Raw genomic sequence first — 25,971 nt, 5'->3', positions numbered from 1 at the left:
GAAAATGACTCCATATAAACTTAATCAAAATCACTATTATGTTATAGTAGTTCAAAAACAAAATATAATTCTGAAAAACCGATGTCTTAAACAGAAATGAGTATTTTGACAAATAAATTTTATGTTCCATTTAACTAAACGATGAAAAAGAAAATTTCGAGTTCTCTCAATGTCAGAACAAAGTTAATTTTACTTCAAAACCTAGACTCAGATAAGGCAATATAACAGAGAAATGCTTGCTCATTTCTTTATTTATTACAATCACAAAAACAGAAAATTGTTGCTACTGGATTTCAAATCCTTCAGGATGTTTGTTATTTTGATCAAGAAAACAGAAAAATTATAACCACTAGATTTCAAATTCTTCAGTGTCTAGATTTCTCTTGGAGCCAAGGAAGGATGCTTTCCCAGGTATGTTTAATATACTTGCCTTTTGAAAAGCATAGATAATATAGGTAACATCAATAGCTAATATGTACATGGCAATGACCCCTATGCCAGACACTGTTCTTTATAGACATTAAATCACTTAATCTTCCTAATATTATTAGGATTATAATACAGTGCCTGAGAGGACAATGCCTGAGATCACACAGCTAATATACGTGGTAAAGTTAAAGTATACACATGGTTCATTCTACCAACATTCAGTATGTTTCAAAATGAAATCCATAAAAACTTTTGCCTCTTTTCACCCAGAAAAATTATTTTACAGATTCTCACCGATCATGATTGCATACATAGGAACTCCATGTTGTAACAAATGATCTCCCAGATAACAACTGGACAATCCTTATATGCTATTTTCTTTCTGTTTTCCTGATACTCCCAGGTTATAATTCCTTTCCTAGAAGGAAAACCCACAATTCACCTATTCCTTATTTTAAATTTCGATATGTTGTACTGTAGTTGTTACCATGTTATTTAATATAAATTTTTCATTTACTCCCAGATATATTTTAGCTCTTTAAATATATAACTTTGACTTTTGTTTTTCTGGTTTTTCTGTGTTTTGGGGTACAAAATAGGTACAGAAGTATGTTGCTAGCTTATCTGCTAACAGTGATTACAGAAAGGCACTTGAAACTTTCATAAGAATTAGTTTCACTTTTGTCAATGCTCCTTTTCCCCTCATGGCAAGAAGGAATACAGGGATAGGATCCTAGGAAATGTTAACAGGCCTACCTTTCACTAATGCTAATTAATGAACTAGACTAAGGAGCCTTCTATAAAATCTCTATCCCCTGGCTTGTCAGCATCAAGCACTGTGTCACCTTGTTACTCTTATATCAACTAAAGCCCCATAGATCCCACAGAGCTTCTCTGGACTGTTTTCCATCTTTTTGTCTCACCTAAATCTTCAAGACAACCTTAGGAAATAGATGCATTTATTATCCCCATTTACCTAAAACAAAACAAAACAAAACAAAACAAAACCCTAAGTCTTAGAGAGGTCCAGTGACTTGCCCAAGGCCACAGAGCTGCCAATGGCAAAGGAGGAGTAGGAAACAGGCTGTTCAGTGTTCAAGCCTAAGGGCTTCCTCACCACTGTAAGCTGGACCTCCTTGTTCACCTTCCTGGCTCTGAGCTGGCTGACAGACTATAAGGGAGAATTATCCTTTGTACTTTAACAACTGTAGAATTAAATATCTGAGGTTTTAAAGGGTGAATTTCTATAAAACCTGACAATTCTGAATTTCCCTCATCATGATATGGCACCTATATTCTATAAATAATAAGCAAGTGTGTGATTCATTCTCTTTAATGTTTAATGTTAAGCAAAATTCAAGAAAAAAGCAACATTAAAAACTATAAGTTTAAAACTTTAAATAGAGTCTCTTCTCATTGAGAACTGAACCAGGAATAAAGCAATCCTTTATTTTCTTATGTTATATCATTCAGAGCATGATCAAATGCATGGATTTCAGTGGCCACATTAGAAGGCCAGGGCCCACTGCTTCAGGAATCTAATATGTGAGGTCACAGAAGGTAATTAACAATAACTAATCAGTCTATTAATATATGATATTCCTTTTCAAGTCATATGCAAATGTCTATTTTTGCTTTAAAGTTAGCCAATCCTGGGGCGCCTGGGTGGCTCAGTCAGTTAAGCGGCCAACTTCGGCTCAGGTCATGATCTCGCAGTCTGTGAGTTCGAGCCCCGCGTCGGGCTCTGTGCTGACAGCTCAGAGCCTGGAGCCTGTTTCGGATTCTGTGTCTCCCTCTCTCTCTGCCCCTCCCCTGTTCATGCTCTGTCTCTGTCTCAAAAATAAATAAACGTTAAAAAAAAATAAAGTTAGCCAATCCTTTTATACTCTGCTTTTTTTTTTTTTTTTTTTTTTTTTTGACTAAAGAAAAGTAAAGGAATATATGTAACTGTGCTGTGCTAATTCTATAGATAGGATTTGGTTTTACCTACGTGGCTCCATCATCATTACCTCACCAACCTGTCTCTGTTCTTCAACCGGTTGCTCTGCTCCAGTTGACTACTGCTTCTCTGTAGAGTCCATGCCTCCCCCTCTTCATAATGAAAGGCTGACTTCGCCATTACTAGCCAATTAAAGTTTGCCCCTTTCTGCTCTAGGAAGAACTCAGCCTCATTATCAAGCCTATTCACAGAATCTATAGCTCTTTTTCCCATTGCTTATTTGTTCCTGGGTTATACTCTGCTACCCCAAAGCATATTGTTTCCAGTTATTTCTGATCCTAGTGATAGTCCTTATACAAAGCATAAATTCAAAATAATATGATAGCTCAGAGAAGCAAAGCCCCACAAATTAAGGTACCTTAAGAAATTCTGTTCATCTTCACCATGTGATTAAATGATCTCATTTGAACCTTTAGTTGTACTTGTTCTCAAACCATAAGATCCAGGAGAGCAGCATCAGTCACACCTCGGGGCTTGTTAGAAAGGCTGATTCCCAGACCCATCTTAATGGGGACTCTGGGTGGTTCTGATGCATACTACAGGTTGAGAACCTGCTGTGTTAGAAGTCTGTGCTCATCCAAATTGCTGATGTTGACCCTCTGGAATCAGATACAGACAAGTGTCTCCTCTTATCCTAGTGCATGCAATTTACTAGCCCTATTATTTTGCTCATGGTCTTGAGCAACCAGGGGCTGCTGGCTGATAACTCAGGAAAACTTCCAATGCAGCCCCTTTGAAAAATGACCCTCATATTTACTTCAACCTAAACACAAAAAGATGAAGTCTGTGCCACTATTAGACTTCCCTTAATAGCTTATCCTACAATTATACCCATGTCTTAAAATTGAAGACAGCAGCCTATTAAAATTGAATACAATATGGATAAACACCCTTTCATTCCCCTGTTCCTACAAAAGTCGTATTTCCCCTGGACTATGAAGAGGAATCATTTCTGATTATGCTTTGTAGCTCTATACCTTCTACCTGTACTGTCTGTAGTATCTCCCTCTATCAATTTATGGATCTCACTCCTAAATCTCCCTTCTCTGGTCAATCATTGTTTCAATGATTCATTCCTCTCATTAACTGTGATTTGCCAAGTGGACCTTCTGTTGCATTTATCATAATCAAATATGCTCTTATAATTTCAAATGTCAACGTAACAAAAACATTTGTAGCTCACCTGGCAGTCCTAGGTTCTCATTATATTTATTTCTATGTCTGTCAACCATTTAGGAACATCTTCTCAAGTCTGCTAGTTCCTTAACGAGCCACCTAAATGGAGGTTCGCATGTCCCTCTGCGGGTCTTCTTTCCAGCCATTTCTAGTAATACTAACAGCAGCATCATGCTGAGACCGTTCACCATCTACCATATCCAGATTAACCCTAGGCCCTATCGCTAGTCCACCACATTTTCACAGTGACAACTCCACCTCATGCTGCCATGCCTGCTCCATTTTCCTCTGGGCTAGCTGTGGATACAACTTGTTGCCACCATCCTCACCCATGTCTTAGTCCACCTTGGAAGTAAATTTCCATGTCCACCTTGGAAGTAAATTTCAACACCACACAGCTTAAGCTTTCTGTCTGACATATCACCTCACTGTTCAAAACTGCAATGACCATGATGGGGTTCAGGACACGCTACCCCAAAATATGGCATCTTGGTGTATGGAATATTTTAAGCTGAAGGAATGTGAGAAAACAGTAGAAGCAGGAAAGTCACTCTAACCTTCCCCCTGCTCTTCTCCCCTGAAACAGTCATGACACCCTCTAGTGATAGGTATCCACCCTATAACTGGAGAAAAGAAGCATCCTTGTCTCTGAAGACAAGGGGATGCCAAGAAGAATTCAAATAAACAAATCTTGTTAAGTTTTCCCCTATTTATTATATTCACATCATACTGCCTGACCTGTCATATTTCTCCACAACCATCCACTCTCCATCGAACCTAACATAAACATACCTAGCCTTAACAGTTTCTTTGGATCTTCATTTCTTTATGAAGGTTTCCATGTCACGTAAAACTTACATTAAATAAATTTGCATGCTTCTCAGTTTAATTTTCAGACCCAGACAGGGACCCTAAGAGAGTTGAGGAAAAATTTTTTCCTCCTCCATATTAAACCAAAAAAGATTAACAGGAAGAACTTCTACAGTTTTCTCAAACTCCTTCTATTTTCTCCAACTTCCACTATTTTCTCAAACTGCTTCAGCTTAAAATATTCAATATGCTGAGGTGCCATATTTTGAGGTAGCACATCCTGAACCCCATCAACTATTACTCACAAATTTCCTTCTCTTCGTTCACTTGATACACAGCCAAATCACTAACTCCTCTCTAGCTACCAAACACCTCTCAGCCAGTGCCAGCACCTGAAACAGAGTAAGTCTCTCTGCTAATCCTTCCCTTTTAGACTTACCAAAGCACTAAGTTAATGTAGTCTAAATAAATACCAGTCTTTATCTAAAACTAACTCTTCTATATTACATATGATCTACTCTAAAATTCTCTGCTTTAAAGAATATGTATTTATCACTCAATTATTATAGGAAATCTTTGCATATGAACATAAGTGCACATGTACACTTTCATAATTATAGTTGTCTCATTTTGATATTTTTGCAAAATATAAAACTAGCTGGCTAGGTAAGGAAATAGAAGGTGCTAAACATATCTGCTATTACTTCTTAAAGTCTAAAAGTCAAGGCTCTCAGAAAAGATTATGAGTTATAGTAAGAAAGTTAGTTTCCTTTTCAGCAAATCCTGTTGGCATTTAGATGCCAAATTCCTTGCTGTTGTTTTTCCATCTGCCCACCATGCACATTTTTTAAAACAGTACACCTACAATTAGAATAATCCAGAGAATCCAAATTTATTAACATAAATACTCCCAGATCAGCCCAGAGCATATGGGTCACTGTATAGGTTTTTCTTCTCTGTGTAACATGAATTTACATAGATGTATATATCTGAGAATTGTTCTTTAAAAAGGTAAGATATATACATGGGGTTATATCAAATTCAATATGTAAAATTCCGGTTTCCTTTAAGGAAAGCAGTCAGTGTTGAAGGAGAGGACAAAAGAGGAGAAAAAGATGACGACAATGATGATGACGCCAGCAAACCCAGAAGTTTCAGCCTCCATAAAATATATGGCTGCCTATTAGAAAGCAAAAACCTCTGAGTGTAAATGTTTCATTCAAGCTTGCCAAAGATCAGCTTAGTTTTTATTGCTCTGTGCAATTTCCGAATTAAGTGACTTCACTTCGAGACCTTTTTTTATGTAACACATTACATCATAAATTAACCCTAATAATGTTATAGCTTTTAGCTTACACAGGTTGCTGTTTTATCTAAGAATGTGGGAAGCGTGCAAAGCAGTTAAACACTAAGGAACAGGGGGAAGCCACCAGTGCTCACCAACAGATAAATAGCACAATGAGCTGGCATGGTTACAAGCCAAGCGGCACATTCTTCCCCTGATTTTGACTTGTTATCAGAGTTTCAGTGGAAAACACACACAGGAGGACTACGGCAGAGGAAGCAGGAGGCCACTGCGTCCAAGTGATTCCACCAGCCTGTGCTTGCTCACTGAGTCACTCACCTCGTAGCCTTTCTCCAGCAGGAACTCAGCCAAGTATGAACCATCCTGGGAAGGGAAGGAAAATTGACAACTGTCAGATTCATCATGGCGAGGAGAGAAGGTAGCCAAAACTGAGAGTTTTGAGAAAAGCACTGAAGAGGCTATATGAACTTAAATTAAGGATCATGGCAACCAAAATAAAAATAATACAGATAATGATGGTAAAAACAGAATAATGATCAACTTTCTACTATCATTGAGCATTTTCATAGGCATTATTTCATTTGAGCACCAAAGCAGCACAGTAAAATGTTATTATTGTCCTATTCATGGAGTAAGAAACAAAATCTGGGGAGATAATATGGGGCAACAGAGAGAACATGACACTTAAGATTCACATGGATTTGGGTTTAGGTTTTTCCACTTTACTATGCAAAGTATATGTAGCAAAGCAGAAGTCCTTTGTACATGTAGTACATGTTCCTATGTACTACAGGAACATACAGGAATCAGACTAATTCTGGGTGGTTGTAAAAAAGGAATCACTGGGGAAGAATTAGATGAGAGCTGTGGGGACTTGGGGAGAAGGCAGGGTGAGTGTGAGGAGGAGGCAGGGAGCACTAGAGTGTTAATGTTATTGAAAAAAGACACCATAGTGGAAAGGAGGAAGATGAGTACTTTCGTGGGAGAAGGCTTTCTAGGCACTGGTGGGAGTTGGCTTCTAACTCAGGGGTTCTGGAAAGTTCAGCAACAAAAGACTTTTGGGGGAGGGGGATAAACACAATCAGATTTGTGTTATTATCACTGAATATGTATGCATACACACACACATAAACTTTAAATAAAAGAAGGATGTTTATTTTTTACAAAATAGAAAGAATGCATCTTAAATCATGCAGTTAATCCCTACATTAAGATGAAGGTATCTGACTAAACACAGAGATTCTCGACTGGCTTTTAAGAACTCTTGTAAAAATTTCTAGATAAGGGAGAGTGTCATTTAAACTAAAATATTTCATGTGCCAGGTTTAGGGAAAGGGAGTATGAGAGTCTTCTAATAAAACTATTAAGAGACCAAGAGGTGAGAAATCACTGTTCTAGAGGTACTATAAAAAAGCTACCAGCCTTGCTCAAAATATGAGTTGGATAGACATTTTGCAGTAAAACCTGTTAACTGCCCACCTGCTTTCAGCCTGGGTAGGTCCCCTCCATCCTATCCAGACTTAAACATAAAAATGGGAGGCTCCAACTACTGGATATTTGTGTACTCAAAAGTAGCTGGGGATATTTGGTTTCTTCACTTTGAAAAAGTTTACAATATCCCTCTGAGCTTCAAAAGTTCCTACCAGACATTCCAGGAAAAAGAAAAGTGAAGCAAGTCTTATTATTGTCATTAGTTGGCTTAAAGCTGGAATTGGAGACACCCTATGGGTCCTGAAAATGACAGGACTGCCAAAAGAGTGTTTACTACATTAATGCAGAGTCACACATAAATTCAGGCAGGATGACAAGGCAAGGTATACAAGGGACACATTTTGTGGTTCATTAAAACCACCAGCAGATTTTCTTCTGACTCGACATAAATATTCTGTTTTATAGACTTATGTAGAGAAGAGAAATTGTTTAACATATTCCTTTTCCTCTCAATCTTATGATTTACACACAATTACACAGTTTTTAAATACCCAACATGCAAACTAAATCAGATAAGAGGGCTGAACAATTCAGACTAGAACAGACCAACAGAAATGTAAGAATAATGAGTAATGTTACAAATCAATCAATGAGAAAACAGCTTAATAGAAAAAGCATTTACAATAAGAGGAATAATTTTACAGTAGTCTGGAAAGCCCTACAAAATATGAAGTTTTGTTTTGGTGCTGGTGTTAGTGTTGTCATTTTGAAGCAGGCAACACTATACTTTTCACCTTTCATAATTCCTCTTTGGAATAAAAATTTAAAACGCTTTGTGTTCTACCATGGCTACATACAATGTTTCAAAAAAAAAAAAAAAAAAAAAAAGGCAGAGGTGAAAGTGCTAGAGATCCATGGGGGCTGGGAGGGCTGTGATTATTCAGAAAGCTGATGTGAAACAGACCTGATCGGGCCTGAACCCTGTCAATAAGGTCTTGTTCTTCTCACCCAGGGCCCTTCTCAAACTTTCCAACCACACTGGAACATTCTGAACCAGCAGGGCACTCACTTCCTCCTGACTTCCTTGCCAGGTCTCTCAAGTGATAGGGCCTGGGCTGCACAATGAGTGGGAAATGGAGCAGAGCAAAGGCTCTTGGTCTCTGGCCTAGGCAGCCCAGCTGGCCTCCCCTTGTCCTCTTCCCAGGACCCTGAGGGGACTCCATAGGGAGACACAGTATCTAAACAGGCAGGCGTCAGCCAAGCCAACAAGATCATTTTTTCTGCCTCCTCTAGAAGAACAGGGTTGTTGGAGAAGGCTTCAATCAGACTAATGACTGAAATGTCATGGCAACTGAGAACCTATGACCAACATTAAAAATTCTGATTCTTAATCCCCCAGAAAACAAGGAACTAAATGAACTAAATTTCCAACTCACTTGCTATGAACACAATTAATTTGGTACAAATTCCAGCCTGGGTTCAATCCTTGTTATAGAAAACTTTTTAATTGGAGAGACAATGTCCCATTTGTGACTCTTTTACACTTAATTTTGCACAAATTAAGGTAATTAAGGGTTTCCATTTTGTATTAAATGCTATACAGATCTGAGTAATCACCATGGCTATAACATTTTCAAGACACAAAAACATTTCTATCTTATTCTTGCAAGAACTCAGCCTGGAAAGCAAGAGCCACTACATCTTAGGTAAGTGAAGCATGTGAAGATAGCCATTTTGCCTAATATCACACTACAGAGGCAAAGCCAGGACTAGAATCCAAATCTCCTGTAATTTTGACCTAGAAAACAACCTTCTTCCTCACCCTCCTACACCTGGGATCTACGAAAACATGTCAAAACCTAACAAAATAATGAAAGACCATAATGGGTTTACTTTTAAATCAAATTAATTTAGTCATTTTCCATTACACAGTGCTTTATGGATTAATCAGTGCTTCTAGTTTGATTAAGTAAACTAATTTTAGAACATTCCAGAGCTCAGAGGAAGGAGACCATACACAGCACCTGAGATTTCTCAGGTTTTGTTTGGGTGTATGCTCCACACAGGAAACAGTATAATGTTGTTTGAAGATGGACTTGGATTGGCTGTGGATGTATTTACTGTTTGGGGCTCTAGAGCCAAGGAGGCGGGGCCAATGACCAAGGACCAAAAGTGCCAGATTTAGGTGTGCCTGATGCCTATAGTCCCTATACTTGGGTACCTCTGGTCTTTTACCTTTCATGGAGTATTCAGAAATATTTTAGATAAACACCCATAAAAATAAAGAGTAATTGCAAAAATTAATCCAATCCTATCTTGTTTTTAAATTTTTTTTAATGTTTATTTTTGTGAGAGACAGAGAGACAGACAGAACATGAGTGGGGGGAAGGGCAGAAAGATGGAGACACAGAATCCGAAGCAGGCTCCAGGCTCTGAGCTGTCAGCACAGAGCCCAACGCAGGATTCCAAAGTTGGATGAGCCAAAGTCAGATGCTTAACCAGCTGAGCCACCCCGGCGCCTCTAATTCAATCCTATTTTGACTGTAGCATTAAAATTCCCTAAAATTTCACAACTATAAAAAGCTGAAGGAAGTAAAGAAAGCTAACCCCTTCTCCCAATGGCCACCGAAGGCTATATTAAGCACCGACTGATCCTCTAATCTAGCCCACATCCAAGCACGTATGTGCCAGGCAGTCTACCTTCCTACAGAGGAGACTAGCATTTCTCTTTTCTCTTCAAACATGGATGCACTTATAGTACAGAAGAACAAATGAAAAGGACACTTTCTTGTATGCAATTTGAGAAGCGGTTCCTCTGAACTGCATGCTAAATTATACTGTGAGTTTCTGCCTAAGAACCAATTGGCAGCTTCTTTGAACAGAATAAGTAGTATTGGGCTAAAGAATTCATGCCACTAACACATGAACTTCTTTGTTTAGACCATCTCAAGCATTAGGAAATAGAATATCCCTTCTGGAAGGAGAGAGAACACCAATTTATGCTGCCCTTTATGTTCTTTAATTCTACAAATTCTAATTACACTAAAATAAGCATCTTTTCAGCTAATAGCTATTACAATATCAAAGTAATCTGTACCTCCCCATAAAAGAAATGCAAACAGCTCAATGATTAATGGAAGATGCAGTTTAGAATTAGAATGAAAACTTCCAATGGGAAGATTAGCCACATAATATGAAGAATGCAGAAGCAGAATATACTTGAAAAGTATTTTTACTTGGCTCATGTTTGTAACACAAATCACTGCATAAAATCTTTGTCAAACTCACAGAATTCAAAAGACCATAGGGATTAATTAATCCAACTCTCTCATTTTACAGGTCAGGAAATTGAGATTCAAAACAGTTAAATGTTTAATGTAGAGTCACACAGTACGGAAGCAGCAAAATCTACACGCAAAAAATAGAAAGAAAGAAAAAAAAAACAGTCTTCAACTCCCAGGCCTCAGAATTTTTCACTAAAAACTACTGCAAAAAAATGTAGGGGCACCTGGGTGACTCAGTCAGTTAAGCATCCAACTCTTGATTTCAGCTCAGGTAATGACCTCATGGTTGTGAGATTGAACCCTGCTTCCAGCTCTGTGCTGACAGCGTGGAGTCGGCTTGGGATTCTCTCTCTCTCTCTCTCTCTCTCTCTCTCTCTCTGCCCCTCCCCCACTCACACGTGTGTGTGTGTGTGTGTGTGTGTGTGTGTGTGTGTGTGTGTCACAAAAAAATCTAAAAAGAAGAGAATGGACTAATGTCTACAGTTGAGAACCAAGTAGAATACACTAATGCACTTCCAAGTGAAGAACAAGAATACAGCCAACAATTATCAGTGGAGTGAAAACTAACAGTGGTAGACAGGAAACGAGGATATTATCAATATTTAAAACATAAATAATTCCCAATTCCCATAGTCTTTTATTTTTTTTAAACATTTATTTATTTATTTTTGAGAGAGAATACAAGCTGGGGAGGGGCAGAGAGAGAAAAAGAGAGAGAGATACAGGATCTTGGGCAGGCTCTCAGCTCTGAGATGTCAGCTCAGAGCCTCATGTGGGGCTTGAACTCACGGACCGCGAGATCATAACCTGAGCCCAAGCCAACCTGAGCTACCCAAGTAGTCTTTCAAAATTAACAATTATTTCTCCATAAAAGCCACTGCCACAGAAAAACAGACTTTCACTTTTTGTGATTTACTTCCTGTTAGAGAGGAGCACTGTAATCTAGAAACGCTATCAACAAACTCTGAACAATAAAAAATTTATTGTGCCCAGCAGCTAAGATATTCTTCCTGTAACCACCCACCCATTCCCTCTGACTATTTGCCAGGGAAAGAGCCCTTCAAACAGGTGTGAAGTGCTTACACATACACTTCATACATATATATACATATACAGCAGCTCTGTTGCCAAACACAAGACTTTCCAGTAAACCATCATGAACTAGGTTAAAAGCAACATTTTAAAAAGCCAGATATCTCCAATAATCCTACATATGACTGTAATGTTAAGTCTTGTGTCCATGGTAAATTTTTTAAAAAAGATTTGCTGAAGAAAAAATATCACAAAGAAAAAAAATGACCTAAAAGGTTAATTTTACAAACATTTTTTTTCCAATTTGACAGGTTAAAAATGATGTTTTTCTTTTCATTTTTTGGCTAGTACTAAGACTGAAGAGTTTTTTGTTTGTGATCATATATACTATTTCTTCTAGGAACTATCTATTCTTATTTTTTCTATTTTTTATCCACTTTTCTAGTAGGCTGTATTTTGCCAATTGATTTGTTCTTGTTAGTATCTAGAACACATATAAAATTAATTTTCCTCTCTAATATAAGCTACTCAAAAAAGTATTTTGAAACAGAGTAACTGATTTGCAGTGATAGAACTCCCATAATAAGCTGGTTTAAAATACATGTTCTTTTCAAATTGCAAATGATTGTTGCACGTTCTTGGTTTAATGACCAAAGAAGAATGCAAACACCAAAATATGAATTCCAGCTAAATTTGCACAACCCAGCATTTGTAATATTGTTAACTTCAACATAGTAAAATAAATTTCTGTAATTAGACAAATGCTTTAAGGAAAATGGGATTAAAGGGTTAACAAAAGAAGGTAGAAAGGAAACAATTATTAATAAGGTATAGAAAGACAATTTTTAACTACATAATTAGAATTACAACACACACACACACACACACACACACACACACACACAGTCCCAGAAATGTTTTAAAAAGCCTCGAAAGGAAATATAAAGGCATTTTTTAACAGCCTAAAGTGTGTTTGGGTGTACATAATACGTAGACACATCAAGAATGAGCCAAACTTTCATCTCTACATGAATATAAGTATGCCCAAAGAATACTGTATCCCACTGACTAGCTTTCCTTTTTTTAATGGGTAAGCTCCTTTAGTTTGAACCTCTGTGTTTTTCTCTCTCCCACTCTCCTATTCTTCACTAATGCTGAAGTTTTATCCTTCAGAGATTAAAAAAAAAAGTCTTCACATGACTTACTATTACTACAAATAATATTAATAACAATAGTAAGTGCTTATATACCACTTAGATAAGATATGCAAGACATGCACTAAATGTTTTACATTCATTAACTTTTAAATATTCACAATAACCCTATGTAGTTGGCACTATTATTATCCCCATTTTACAAATAAGCAAACTGAGGTGAGCTGAGACCAAGTAACCTGCCCAAGATGTCAGTAAACAGAAAAAGAATTTGAAATATATATGTAATCTACACACACACACACACACACACACACACACACACACACACACATATGTAATGAATTATTTATGACAATTTGTTTTACTAACAGGATCAATTACCCCATAATGATGGACAGATGTTTTAACATAAAATTTGGTCACTAAACAATTTATTAACAATATGAACTGTCCCAGATTAGTGAATATCAAACATCCACTTGGGCCATAGGTGTTATGGAATAAAGGACAGGAAGGAAATAAGAGATTTAGTCCATGCCCTATTGCTCTGAGAAGTATCTGGGAAGCCAGGCATTTCCTGACCTAGATAGGATTATGCTCCAACACTGGCTCAGACCTCCACATTTCACATATATCAGCAAACACACACGTGGACAGATTGAGAACAGTAACCAGGTAACCTGTGCAGCTAATCAAAATGTTCTGCTATCAGTGAACACCAGTAGATGCATGAGTCATAGACAGAGGGCGGCAAGGCTGTACAGATAAAAGAAAAGCTATGAAATACTACCATATTGACCTTTTCTATACTGGATGGCAGACTTCCCTGGAGAAATAAATCATCACACTTGAGCATGAAATCAAGGTTGGGGGGCGGAGGAAATACAAGAAACATATCCCTGTCAAAATCCTTCTAAATATCTACCTAACTGGCCATTCAGTGCTGGTGTGAATTAACTCCTTTCAAGTTTAGAACAATATACTAACTGAAAGTTTTTATAACTCAGCATTCCAAATACATTGATAAAGATTTGGATAGATCTGTAGGGAAGTTAATAATAAATCACCAGTAAACTTCATGCTTAAATAATAACTTCTTTGTAGTAAATATATATATACAGATTCTGAAAACAGAGTTCCTCTCTTTCCTTTTCCCTTTCTCATTATCTCTCAAAGTGACAGTCTATACAATTAAAGCCTGTTTCTTTGCAAAGTATACGCTTATGTAGTTCTATTCATCCAAGTGATTTATACAGGAAAGGATTTTTTACAGGTACTCAAAACTAAAACAGTGCTATACTTTGTCCAGTGTTCAAGTCCATGCTTAATGAAAAACTTTAAATTTCTTTGTACTGAAAAGAGAAGAATTATGAAATTTTAGTATTTACCTGATTTATTAACACTTCCTTATACATTTCTTTTTATAATTTGTGTCCTGGCTAAGGGAGGAAGACGAAACAAATGTCCTTTTGTTTACAGCTTTAAAAAGGTCATAAATAACAAAAGAATACACATATATTGATGTCTCTATCTTTCCCCATCTTACTGCAAATTCATTTAACAGGTTGTTACTAAAATGTCACTGTTGGTAACAAGCAGAGTTTAACTATTTACAAATGTTCTTTTAACCTAATTTCTTTCAGGGTTAAGTTATTGGCACAATCTAGTTAAGACTGTTTCTAAAATATATACTATGACAGAAATGTCACTTACAGGCTCCCTGATGCATTTCAGACCTGCTCTGCAACCATGGAATATCCATCACACTGGAGATATTGTAAATCACTGAAGAAAGATACAAAATATGAACTGTGATTTACTGTGATTTACATAACTTGAAATCACTGAAACAGATAAAATTCAAGCATATGTACCCAGGTATAAATGGAGAAATTTGTAACCATCTACCCCGAAAGCTGCATATCATAAAACTAATAAAGCCAACTAACTTTAAGAGCCAGAGGACAAAGAACAAAGTATTGTAGGAATGACCGTAAATCACAGAGGTCCTACCATGAACAATGTTGATTCCCCTGGATTGTCCGGTCTGTGGGTAGGTTCAGTCCATTCAGTTTGTGGGCTAGGAAATCTCTCCATTTACTTGTTAAGTTGTGCTAATATTGTGCTTTGGGTTCTACCACCCAAAGAAGTTATTAAAAACCATTTGGGGGGGAGGGGGAATCACATATTTAAAAATATGTGCCTCCACTGTGCTTGCAACTCTCTCTCCAGTGTCACTGCCTTTTAGGCTACACAATCTAGGTGTGTTTCTAGATATTTCAGCCCTAACATAGAAACAGAGGGGATAAGGGGCAACTGGGTGGCACAATTGGTTATGCGTCTGACTTTGGCTCAGGTCATGATCTTACAGTTTGTGGGTTCGAGCCCCACATTGGGCTCTGTGCTGACAGCTCGGAGGCTGGAGTCTGCTTCCTATTCTGTATCTCCCTCTCTCTCTGCCCCTTTCCTGCTTGCACTCTCCTTCTGTCTCTCAAAAATAATAAATAAATGTTCGAAATAAATTTTTAAAAAAACAGAGGGATAAAAGGAACGCTGTGAGATACTGAGATGACAGTTTGAATTTCTTCAGCACTTACGCTTTAAGTCGTTTTTATCCTGTTGTTTTGCTTTCTCTTACTAACAGCAGTGGAGCTTAGTTCTTATTCAACCCTACAATTTTTAAAATCTTGACTTAATACGACAAAAAACATTATCAAAATTGCACTCGAACGAAGACCAGAGTTTTGTAAGGGCACACAGGGGCAAGAGTAGGAGGAGGAGTGGAAATTCTCTAGGTGAAAATCAACTCCCCACCTTGCTTACAGCAGCACCAAACTCCAACTTCCCAACATTTCCAGAGTCTTAGACTGAAAACCAGGTGTCTCTAGTTCAGTCTTACCTGATCAGATGCACCTTTTGGTCTAATCTTATAATACTTAAATGTCTAACTATTGATTTGTTTCCCAGCTAGTCTCTCACCTAATGTTTATGACTTTGGGGGTATTTGACTATATTTTATAGATTTAGGTTGTACATTTGAAACAATTGAGAGGCTTTTTTTGTACCACAACTCTATGCTTAAAAATCCCATAAGCAATCACGTTTTAATTGATGTGGTTAACTCAACCTTATGTTGTGTTATGTTTTTCAAGATATGTATTATTATTTCTATCAAAATAATAATAATGTATATTTCTAGGATTCCTATGGTTGCTAAGCACTCTAAGATATTTTTCCCACTTATATCTCTCACACCATCCTAGTAATGGAACTGATATTATCCCCCTCTTTTTCCTGATTAGAAAACTGAGGTTCAGAAAGCTTAAATCCCAGGGTACCTGGGTGGCTCAGCTGGTTAAGCATCCAACTCTTGATTTCTGCTCAAGTCATGATCTCATGGTTCATGGGACCTTGCCCTATGTCAGGTGCTGCTTGGGATTCTCTCTCTCTCTTTCTCTCTCTCTCTCTGCGCCTTCCCCCGCCTCTCTCTTTCTCTCAATAAATAAACATTAAAAAAATAATAATAAAGCTTAAATCCCTTGTTCAAGGTCACAGAGCTAGTTAGAGAACATGGCAGAATATGAAACCAATTTGTCTAATCCTAACTACAGTGTTATTTCCTGAATAATTCTACTTCAATCAAAATAAAAGTGTTTCAACAAAAACAAGATTCTAATAATGTCAGTTTTTTTAAAGGTTTTCAATGTATATAAAAATATATATAAAAACTCAAAGCTTACTGAAATACAATTTTCAAAGTAAGTACCAATTACTTTTGCAATAATCCATGATTATGAATGTTTAAATAACTCCCTTTCAAGTATACTAAACAAAATATTCGTGTGTGTGTGTGTGTGTGTGTGTGATTGTATGCATGCACATGTTCACAGACTCAAAGAGATTTCTATGCCATTATCCTGAAGATGAAAAAAAAAAAAAAACCCACAGGTCCATACATGGAATATTAAAAGCAGATCCTGGGGCAATCAATCCACTGTCCTTTAAAAAAGGACTACACGGTATGACATGGCAAATAAAAATAAGGATAAGATGGGGCACCTGGGTGGCTCAGTCAGTTAGGTATCAGAGTCTTGATTTCAGCTCAGGTCATGATCTCATGGTTCATGAGCTTGAGCCCCATGTAGGGCTCTGTGTGCTGACAGCACAGAACCTACTTGGGATTCTCTCTCTCCCTCTTTTACTGCCCCTCCCCTGCTCATGCTGTGCTCTCTCTCTCTCTCTCTCTCAAAATAAATATATAAACCTAAAAATAAGAAGGATAAGATATATTTCTTATCCCTAAGGCATTTATAATCTAGTGAGAGGACAAGGAATCAATACAACAACAACAATATATCATCATCATCATATTAGCGATCATATTAATGCTAACATTCATTCACTGTATACCTATGATGGGTTAGGCCAGCAATATATTCTGAGCCATATGTGTAACTTTAAATTTTCTAGTAGCCAAATTTTAAAAAGTTCAAAATAGGCAAAACTTAATTTTAAAAAATTTATTTAACCCAATATATCCAGAATGTTATATCAATACATTAAGAGAAAATTATTAATGAGATGTTATACATTCTTTTTTGTATTAAATTTTTCAAAATCTGTTATTTGACACAACACATCTCAATTCAAACTTAAATTTTCTTCAGAAGCACTTGATCTGTATCTAGATTTCATAAAATTGAACAACTGGTCATATCAAATCTTCTGAAAATTTAATACCAAAAAAAAAAAAATAATTTCCCTTTAATAACCATTATATACACTGGTACAACTGATTCAGTTTGTTTTGTTTTGTTTTGCTTTGTTTTAAGAAAAACTGATTTGACTTTGGAGCAAAAGGCTATCAGTTTAAAATCCATATCTGTTCAAGTTAACTCAGTCTTAAGTATTAACACTGAATCCAAATGAGTATTTGCATACATCGGAAAGCAACTCTCATAGTGTTCTTCCAATTTCTTTCTGGTTTTTATAGCCAGTTTATGTAATCCTATTAAGAGTTTAAATCTTCTACATATTGATTCATGTTAGAAAAACATATAACTTCATTATTTATTTGTATTATAAAGATTTTCAATTTCAACATGAATTCTCACACCTCCCTAGCTAGGTCAAAAATAAACTTTTCCTTTCCTTACAGCTTCAAATTTAACTCATTCATAAGCAGTGTGGTAAAACTGAGAAAACATAAATCACACTGCCATGTTTTCTTTATAATTATCTGGCAAGCATCCCTTTCATTTCAAGAAAGAAAAGAAAATCTTATATTGGAGTAAATATTTCAGCAATCTTTGTAAAACTCATTCATGACTCCACCAATGAATGCTGGCCAAGAGCGCAAGATCACAGCCTTGTCTGTTATTTCCTTCAACAGGTCTATGAACTGGCAATGATTCATATATTTGAATGTATAGATTGAAAAATTTTAACCAGTTATCTATGACACATTTTAAGTTTATTTATTTATTTTTGAGAGAGACAGAAAGAGACCACAAGCTGGGGAGGGACAGAGAGCAAGGGGGAGAGAGAGAGAGAATCCCAGGCAGGCTCCATGCTGTCAGCACAGAGCCCCACGTGGGGCTCAATCTCACCAATTGTGAGACCATGACCTGAGCCAAAATCAAGAGTTGAACGTTTAACCAACTGAACCACCCAGGTGCCCCTATGACACTTTTTAGAGTCTGCTTCAGAATATAGTGAAAAGAAGCAATAAAAGAAATATCAGTCTCTTATTTTAAAATTCATAAATGCAGATATTTCACCTAACATAGCTGAAGTGATAGAAACCTGTTGAATAGAAATTAATTTTTTTTATATCCATCTGAAATTCTTCTCTGACATACAGAACATTCAAAAATATCTATGCTACAAATTTGGTATTTCTCACTATAAATTTACATCATTTCTTTGTAAATTTTTAAATCCTTTGAGAAAAAGGATATCTAAAGTAGTAACTAGGCAGTGACCCTGCAGCTTGTTGAAAGATAAAGAAAAGCACTTGAAATTTTTCAAATTTCAAATAAACTAATCTTTGATAGTTAGAAAGACCTTGTATTCTATAGGCAACTGGTGATTTAATTGAATATCATTAAAATTGTGTATATACATTGTTGTATTTTCTCATAATTTTCTAATAAAACTTCAGTAACAAATAACTTATTTTCCCACCTCTCCAACTAAAATTGTTTTCCTCTTTTGTGCATTAATCTAAGCCATTTTATAAGTGTCTGAAGTGACAAGCGCTCATCCTACCAAAATTTTAAATGTACTGGATATTTAATTCAGATTTCAGGCAACTAAATGCATTAATTCTTTTTTGATCATCATTGAGAGGAAACTTCTAATCAAATCTTAATCTCTTAATATTACCCAGTTTATTTTCCTTAAATTTTTTAACACAACAGTTTTTCTGTTTTGCTCTGGCAGAGCAAATTGCAAATTAATCACAGAATTTCCAGTCTCTTTATGTCTTCATTGCTCTGATCATAGTACTAGTTTCTATGTCTGCACTCAATTCTGCAGCAGTAAATGCCTTTGATTTGAATTCTAAAATTGGTTTATATGATTTTAATTGGAAAAATTACATTTTAATTAAAATTATAAACATTTCAATTTAATTACCAATGATGAGGTACATGTATCACTAAGTCCTGCTGTCTGAATAAAATACTCAAATAAATGCAATACAATGTTAGATAGAACACAGAAAAAAAATCATTCCAAGTGAATAAATTAGGTGACATCAACAAAATCAGTGGTGTGTTTAAGTGTGAAATACACCAGTTACACTGAAATGTAATCCTAACCAAAACAAGAGAGTTGTGTTTAACAAAAATCTATTTTATATCGCTTCCATTTAAAAAATTCATTTCCTCAGTCCTATTATCCACATCCTAATTGTTCAATAGCCACATATGGCTTATGGCTACAATTTTGGACAGTGTAGTGATAAGCTGTGTTTTCAGCAGTTTACATTTATTAACTTATGTAATTCCCAAAACAACTCCTTAAAGCATTTACTCTAATTATCCCCCATTACAGACAATGAAACTTAGGCAGAAGCAATTAAGTAACTTACCCAAAATCATACAGCTATTAACCGGGGAAGGGAGGCTGGGATTTAGACCCAGACAGTCTGACTCCAGAGATTCTTGCCCACTATCCCACACTGTTCAAAGTTCAACAAAGGCACAGAGTTTAATGAGAGATGACACAAGAGTGCAAGGTGTTTTAAAAATATAAACCAAACTACTTAGCAATTAGAAGTAGGGAGCGAAGACAGATAGGAAGGCATTGTGAAAAGGAGAAAAGATGAGCTTCAAGATAAATATTTGATGAAAAGGAAAACCAATTTGGCGTAAGAAGGAGTGGCTAAGAAGTGTGTCCTAAATGGATAAAAGATGATCAACTGTGGTAGGTAAATAATGGCCCCCCAAAGCATAGCCCCGTCCTAATGATTGCATTGTATGAATGTTGTTATCTTATATCAAAACAGTCTTTGCAAATGTGATCAAGATCTTGAAATGTGGAGATTATTTTGGATAGCCCTAAATCCAGTTGCAAGCATCCCTCTAAGAGGGAAGCACAGAGAGATTTCACAGACAGAAGATGAGGAGGCCGTGTGACCACAGAAACAGACCGAAGTGATGCAGCCACAAGTCAAGGAATGCTAGCAGCGGCCAGAAGCCAGAAGAGCAAGGAATTGATTCTCTTCTAGAACCTCAAGAGGGAGCATAGCCCTACCCACACCTAATTTTGGATTTCTGGCCTCCAAAACTGTGAGAGGATAAATCTGTTGTTTTAGGCCACCCAGTCTGCAATTTGCTGCAGCAGCCCTAGGAAGTTACTTCAGGACTTCTCAAAACCTTCAGCAAATGTACCTTGTGAATGAGCAAGAGGGGAAACTTGGAAGCGGTGTTTCCCAATTTTTTAATGACAGAATCCCTACTGCCTCTGAAGGAGGGATGGTGGTGAAAGAGAGAGATCCTGTTCACCTCTGGCAAGCCCAGTGTTCTACTAACAAGGTCTAGGAAATGCTGACCCAAAACACATTCTGGAAGGGATATAATTTAGCCAAGTTAAGTCTGAACTATATTCAAACAACAATACAAAAAAATTAAAGGTTTTTGAGAAATGTTATAAAAAGCCAACTCTTAAGGGTGAGGAAATTATGAAGCTGGGTTCCAGGTGACTTCCAAGTGGTAGAATTCATGGCTTTGGGGGACAGAACATGTAACCAGTTGAGCTAACCATCTCAGTTTACAATACAGTAACTTATGAAGGACAATAACCAACTCCAGTAGCTTCAGAAGGTGATAAATGAGAATGGCATTAAAGAACAAAAGAACAGAGAATAATAACAAAGGGAGAAGGAAAATAGTGGTAACTTCTGGTAACTAAAGGGCTAAAATAAAACTACGAAGGGGTCAGTAAAAGCCAAAAATTAAATACTCAAGGAGAGTAGGATCGGGCAAGTTCCTGATTGATTTGGATATTCTTGCAGAGATTAGACGGCTAGTTATTATACTGCTGTAGGAGAAAATCCACAAGGGTAGGAAGTTGGTCCACAAAACCAATAAGGTTCCTTCAAGTCTAAGAGTCTATGCCCCAAACTGGCCACAGACCTTTTTGTCATATCCACATGTGATGTCCATCCACATGGAATAAATAACTGAGTTGAGTGTCCGACTCTTGATTTTGGCTCAGGTCATCATCCCAAGGTCATGGGATCAAGCCCCACATCGAGCTTAAGATTCTCTCTCTCCCTCTGCCCCTCTCCCCTGTTTGCGCTCCCTCTCTCTCTCTCTCTCCCTCCCCCCCCCCTCAAAAATTTTAAAAATATGTTGTGTTAAGCTTGGGGTGAAATTCAAAACATTTCATAATCTATTGTAGTGTATGCACTAACCCACCAAAATGCTTGTCAGCTTATGTACCTAACAGGTGGGTATTCACCAGATGAATTTCAGTCTTCATAAAACTGTTGACAGTGACCTACAGTTGAACATGGATTTTGAGCAAGCAAGAATATAGAGGTTAGAGGGAAAAATTAACACCACTTAAAACCTGCTTATTTGAATTGACAATAGGTCCCTAAGCTTAGGAAACCACAGGATGGAAGGGAAGGATGACCAGGTAGGTTGGAAACCACTCTCTATATACCGGACATCTGACCACAAACTGCTAGCAGCTGCACTCATGGCCCAGCAGCCACACACTTGGCACCACAGCCTCTAAAGTGTCCTCTTGGCACCTTCTGCAAACACTACTTACATGCCAGGAAGTCTGGGTTTAGTTTTGGTTCCATTCTCTGTCTCTGTCTCCCTCTCCCTTCTTTTCCCCTACCCCCCACCCAGCATAAATGTGGGTTCCACTGGTTTCAGGCTAATAACATCCACTCAGCAGCAACTGTCTAATAGGTACACACCCAACAATGGGCACTTGTATTTTCTTATGAGGTGGAAGTAAATTATGGCACTTGAACAAAGACCTTACTATCTAAATTTTACTGCATGTTTACTACAAGCCAGTTTCAATTTTATGTTTTCATCTCTAGGCTCTAAGACAAAGGAGAGAGAAAGTTCATTTTCATATTTGAAGTAGTTATTTTGTAAACATATAACAATATCAGGCTAAAAATAGGACCTGTTGCAGGCTGAATGGTGTCCCCCTAAAAATTCACATATGAAAGTCCTACACCCCCACGAGTTCAAAATGTGACCTTATTTGGAAAAAAAGTCACTGCAGATGAAATTAGTTAAGATGAGGTCACACCAGAGTAGGATGGGCCCTAATCTGACAGTGTTCTTATAAAAAGGGGAATCTTGGACGGAGACGCACACAAGGAAAACATCATGCGAAAATGAAGGCAGAGGACTGGGGTGATGCTTACACAAACCAACGGATGCCATATATGTCAAGAAACAATCAAAAGTAAAGGGAAAGGCCTGAACCAGATTCTCCCTCATATCCCTCAGAAGGAACCAACCTTGCTGACACCTTGATCTTGGACTGCCAACTTCCAGAACTGCCAGAGAATAAACGTCTGTTGTTTAAATCATTCCACCTATGGTACTTTGTTAAAACAGCCCTAGGAAACCAATACAGGACTCAAAAGTATTAAGGAGTGCAAACCAAAGGTCATGCAGGGCCAGGGGGAAAGGGTCAGAGGAAAGTTTCTGCTCTTTGCACTTCTAGTCGACTGTCAGGAACTATGAGGTTCAAAGCCAAGCCAGTCCTCCCTCCAGTGTGCTGCCCACCAGCCACACTGGCCTTCCTTGGGCTCCATAAGCTGTACTTCCTGAGCTTCACACAGGCTGCTCCCTCTTCCTCAACTCTCCTGACTACCCTGCCCCCACTGTCCACTTATTAGGACTCCCATAATCGTAGATGTCGGTTCAACCATTGTTTCTTCAGAAAATCCTTCCTGCTATGTTCCACCCTGACTGAATCAGATCTCCTACCTGTCAGAAACACTCAAAGCACACAGTTCTTTGCTTCATATCTCATCATAGGTCAGTGACAATGGATTATGTGCCTTCCCCACTGGACTGCAGGATCCATGAGGACAGGACCACAATCGCTTTGCTCATCATGACCCAGAACACTGATAGGTAGTTGGCACACAACACCTATCCACTCAATAAAGTAAAATTCAATGTGCTTGAGTTTCTAATCTCACAGGTCTTCATCTCAAGCAGACATACCAATGTCCTGTCTACAACTTCTATATCAAAAGCTGTCTTATCAATCAGCTTGGACTCACACCCCACACTGCCAATGGAGATGCACTACGGGCTCTACTTCCTCAGCACTGCGTGAGCTCTCCCCCAGGGTGCCTCTCAGGTTCTCAGCTGCCATCCACTTCTCCCAGCACATGGGGCACTGCCTTGATCCTCCCACCCCCAATACCTAAGCCATCACACACCCAGCACACCACGGTAAATGGGCTGTGCTACTCCTACAACTCAACTACTTTCCAATGAAACTTAAGCAGAAATCCAATACATAAAAGCATAAAACTATACACAAAACTATCTGGTTTCAAGGTCAGGAGCTCTGTGGAGATGTGGAAGAGGAAAGAGTCCCTCCCATACACTTTGCCTCCCACTCCTCTTTGTGTCACACCCTTTACCTCCATCCTACCTTGAGGCACCTCAAGGCAGCCACAGGCTCTTCAAAACACAGTTTAGAAACCACCAGCCCTTCTGATTAAACTTAAAGTTTCTAATTAAGAAGCTCCAGTAAAGCTCTCAATGAACTATCACTTCCATTCCCAAAAGTTTAACCAAATAAAAGTACACACTTTTAATGTGGGCATTTCATATCCTGGCTTCAATCTTCCTTGCATTATGTATTTTTTCATTCATTGATTCACTCATTCATTCATTCATGTGTCAAGTATTTATTGATGTTCTAGAAGGAGGGTTACAGAGACGATCTTTGCCCTTCAAGAGATGAAAATATGGTAGATGAGAGAGCTGTGTCTATCAAAACATGTAATAATAATAACAGTAATAATAAAAATAATGGGCAATATTTATCATGGGGCAGAACTGGTAGAAATATTCTATAAGCATTAGCCTTCTGAATAACACTAAAGGTAGGGTCTATTATCCCAATTTTAGGAATGAGGAAACAGCGTTCTTAAGAAGATAAAGTTAGGTCGTACAGCTAGAAAGAAGCAAAGTATAAATTAAAGATCAGATGTTTTGGGGCACCTGCGTGGCTCAGTCAGTTAAGCATCTAACTTCGGCTCAGGTCATGATCTCGTGGTTCATGAGTTCAAGCCCCATGCCAGGCTCTGTGCTGACAGCTCAGAACCTGGATCCTGCTTCGGATTCTGTGTCTCCCTCTCTCTCTACCCCTCCCCCACTTGCTCGCTGTCTCTCTCTCTCTCTCTCTCAAAAATAAACATTAAGGAAAATGTTTTTTTAAAAAAATCAGATGTTTTGACTATATTGAAAAGATATCTGCACCCCCATGTCCATAGCAACATTATTTATAACAGCCATGATATGGAAACAACCTAAGTGTCCCCTGACAGATGAATGGGTAAAAAAGTTGATACATACACACACACACACACACACACACACACACACACACACACACACACACATATATATATGTATATATATATATGAATATTATTCAACTATAGAGAGGAGGAAACCCTGCCATTTGTGACAACACAAATGGACTTTGAGAGTATTGTGCTAAGTGAAATTAATCAAACAGAAAGGTACATATTGTATGATCTCAGTTATCTGTGAAATCTTAAAAAAAAAAAAAAAACTTCATTATGAAAGAAATCAAATTTGTGGTTACCAGAGGCAGGCATTAGGGGATTGGATAATGTTGGTCAAAAGGTTCAATTATAAGAGAAATAAGTACTAGGGATATAATGTACAACATAGTGACTATAGTTAATATAGTTAATACTGCCATATGGTATATATGAAAGTTGTTAAGAAAGTAAATTCTAAGACTTCTCATACCAAGCGCAAAAAACATTTTTGTGTGTTTGTGTATGTATATATATTATATCTCAATAAAATGGGGGAAAATATGTTTTGTAACCTTTCATGTGATGGTCAGTAGATACAGCCACAGGAAAGGCTCAGGAAAAAAGTTTATTATATTCACAAGTCCTAGAAACAAGAAGGCACAGCATACCACGTAAAGCCATAATGGAGAAACCTCAGGGTAGTCAAGAGGCAGAAAGCAAAAGCAAGGGAAAAGCCAAGGTCAGAGCCTTTATCAGGGTCTCCCAGGGAAAGGCAAGACAGGACAGGGCAGTTTCACTTTGGTAGTCTGAATAATTTTGACAGGCTTTAACTATCGGAGTGGCCCCCAGATGCCTGACACCTAGCCCCAGGATGAGGTAGAAGGAAGAAGAATATTGTATCCTGGAGTGTAAGGGCCCAGACAGAGGACGTGTGGCTCTAGATTGGTTAGTTTGGTATCAGAGACATGCTTCCAGCTGGGGCCTTTGCTATCTCTATTGGCTGGCCCCAGAAAGATTTTTAAGGTAATGAAACATCAGAACGTACAGAAAATTTTAAATATGAACAATACACCAAATTATGTGACTTCAAATCTTCCAACTCCTGTGACTGCTGCGTCCTCAATATGGCAATTATGTGACACTAGGACCAGAGACAAAGTACAGGCCCTAGAAAGAAACATGATGACATACAGAAAAGGTTAGGAAAAGATCCACAGAGAAGGCAGTGCTTAAAGTGGGTAGTAAAGGACAAGTAGGAACTTACAAGAGGGTAAGAATAGAAGACAGGCTTTCTAATAAAAGGGACTAACCCATGATAAGGC

At 37.6% G+C, this 25,971-nt stretch overlaps 1 protein-coding gene across 3 annotated transcripts in view; it reads right to left on the bottom strand.

Moving 5' to 3' along the window:
- The window catches only part of GMDS (GDP-mannose 4,6-dehydratase), a 627,567-nt gene that overhangs the window by 475,086 nt on the left and 126,510 nt on the right, over positions 1-25,971 (bottom strand). For all 3 annotated transcript variants that reach the window (XM_078446696.2, XM_060614957.2, XM_060614958.1), the window contains one exon: positions 6,039-6,083. In XM_078446696.2, coding sequence (XP_078302822.1) covers positions 6,039-6,083 — 45 coding nt within the window. The remainder of the gene's footprint in view (positions 1-6,038; positions 6,084-25,971) is intronic.

The sequence above is a fragment of the Panthera onca genome, chromosome B2, assembly GCF_046562875.1.
Source record: "Panthera onca isolate mPanOnc1 chromosome B2, mPanOnc1 haplotype 2, whole genome shotgun sequence".
Lineage (NCBI taxonomy): Eukaryota > Metazoa > Chordata > Mammalia > Carnivora > Felidae > Panthera > Panthera onca.
The sequence above is the reverse complement of the archived record's forward strand: the minus strand, read 5'-3'. Positions and strand labels throughout refer to the sequence as shown.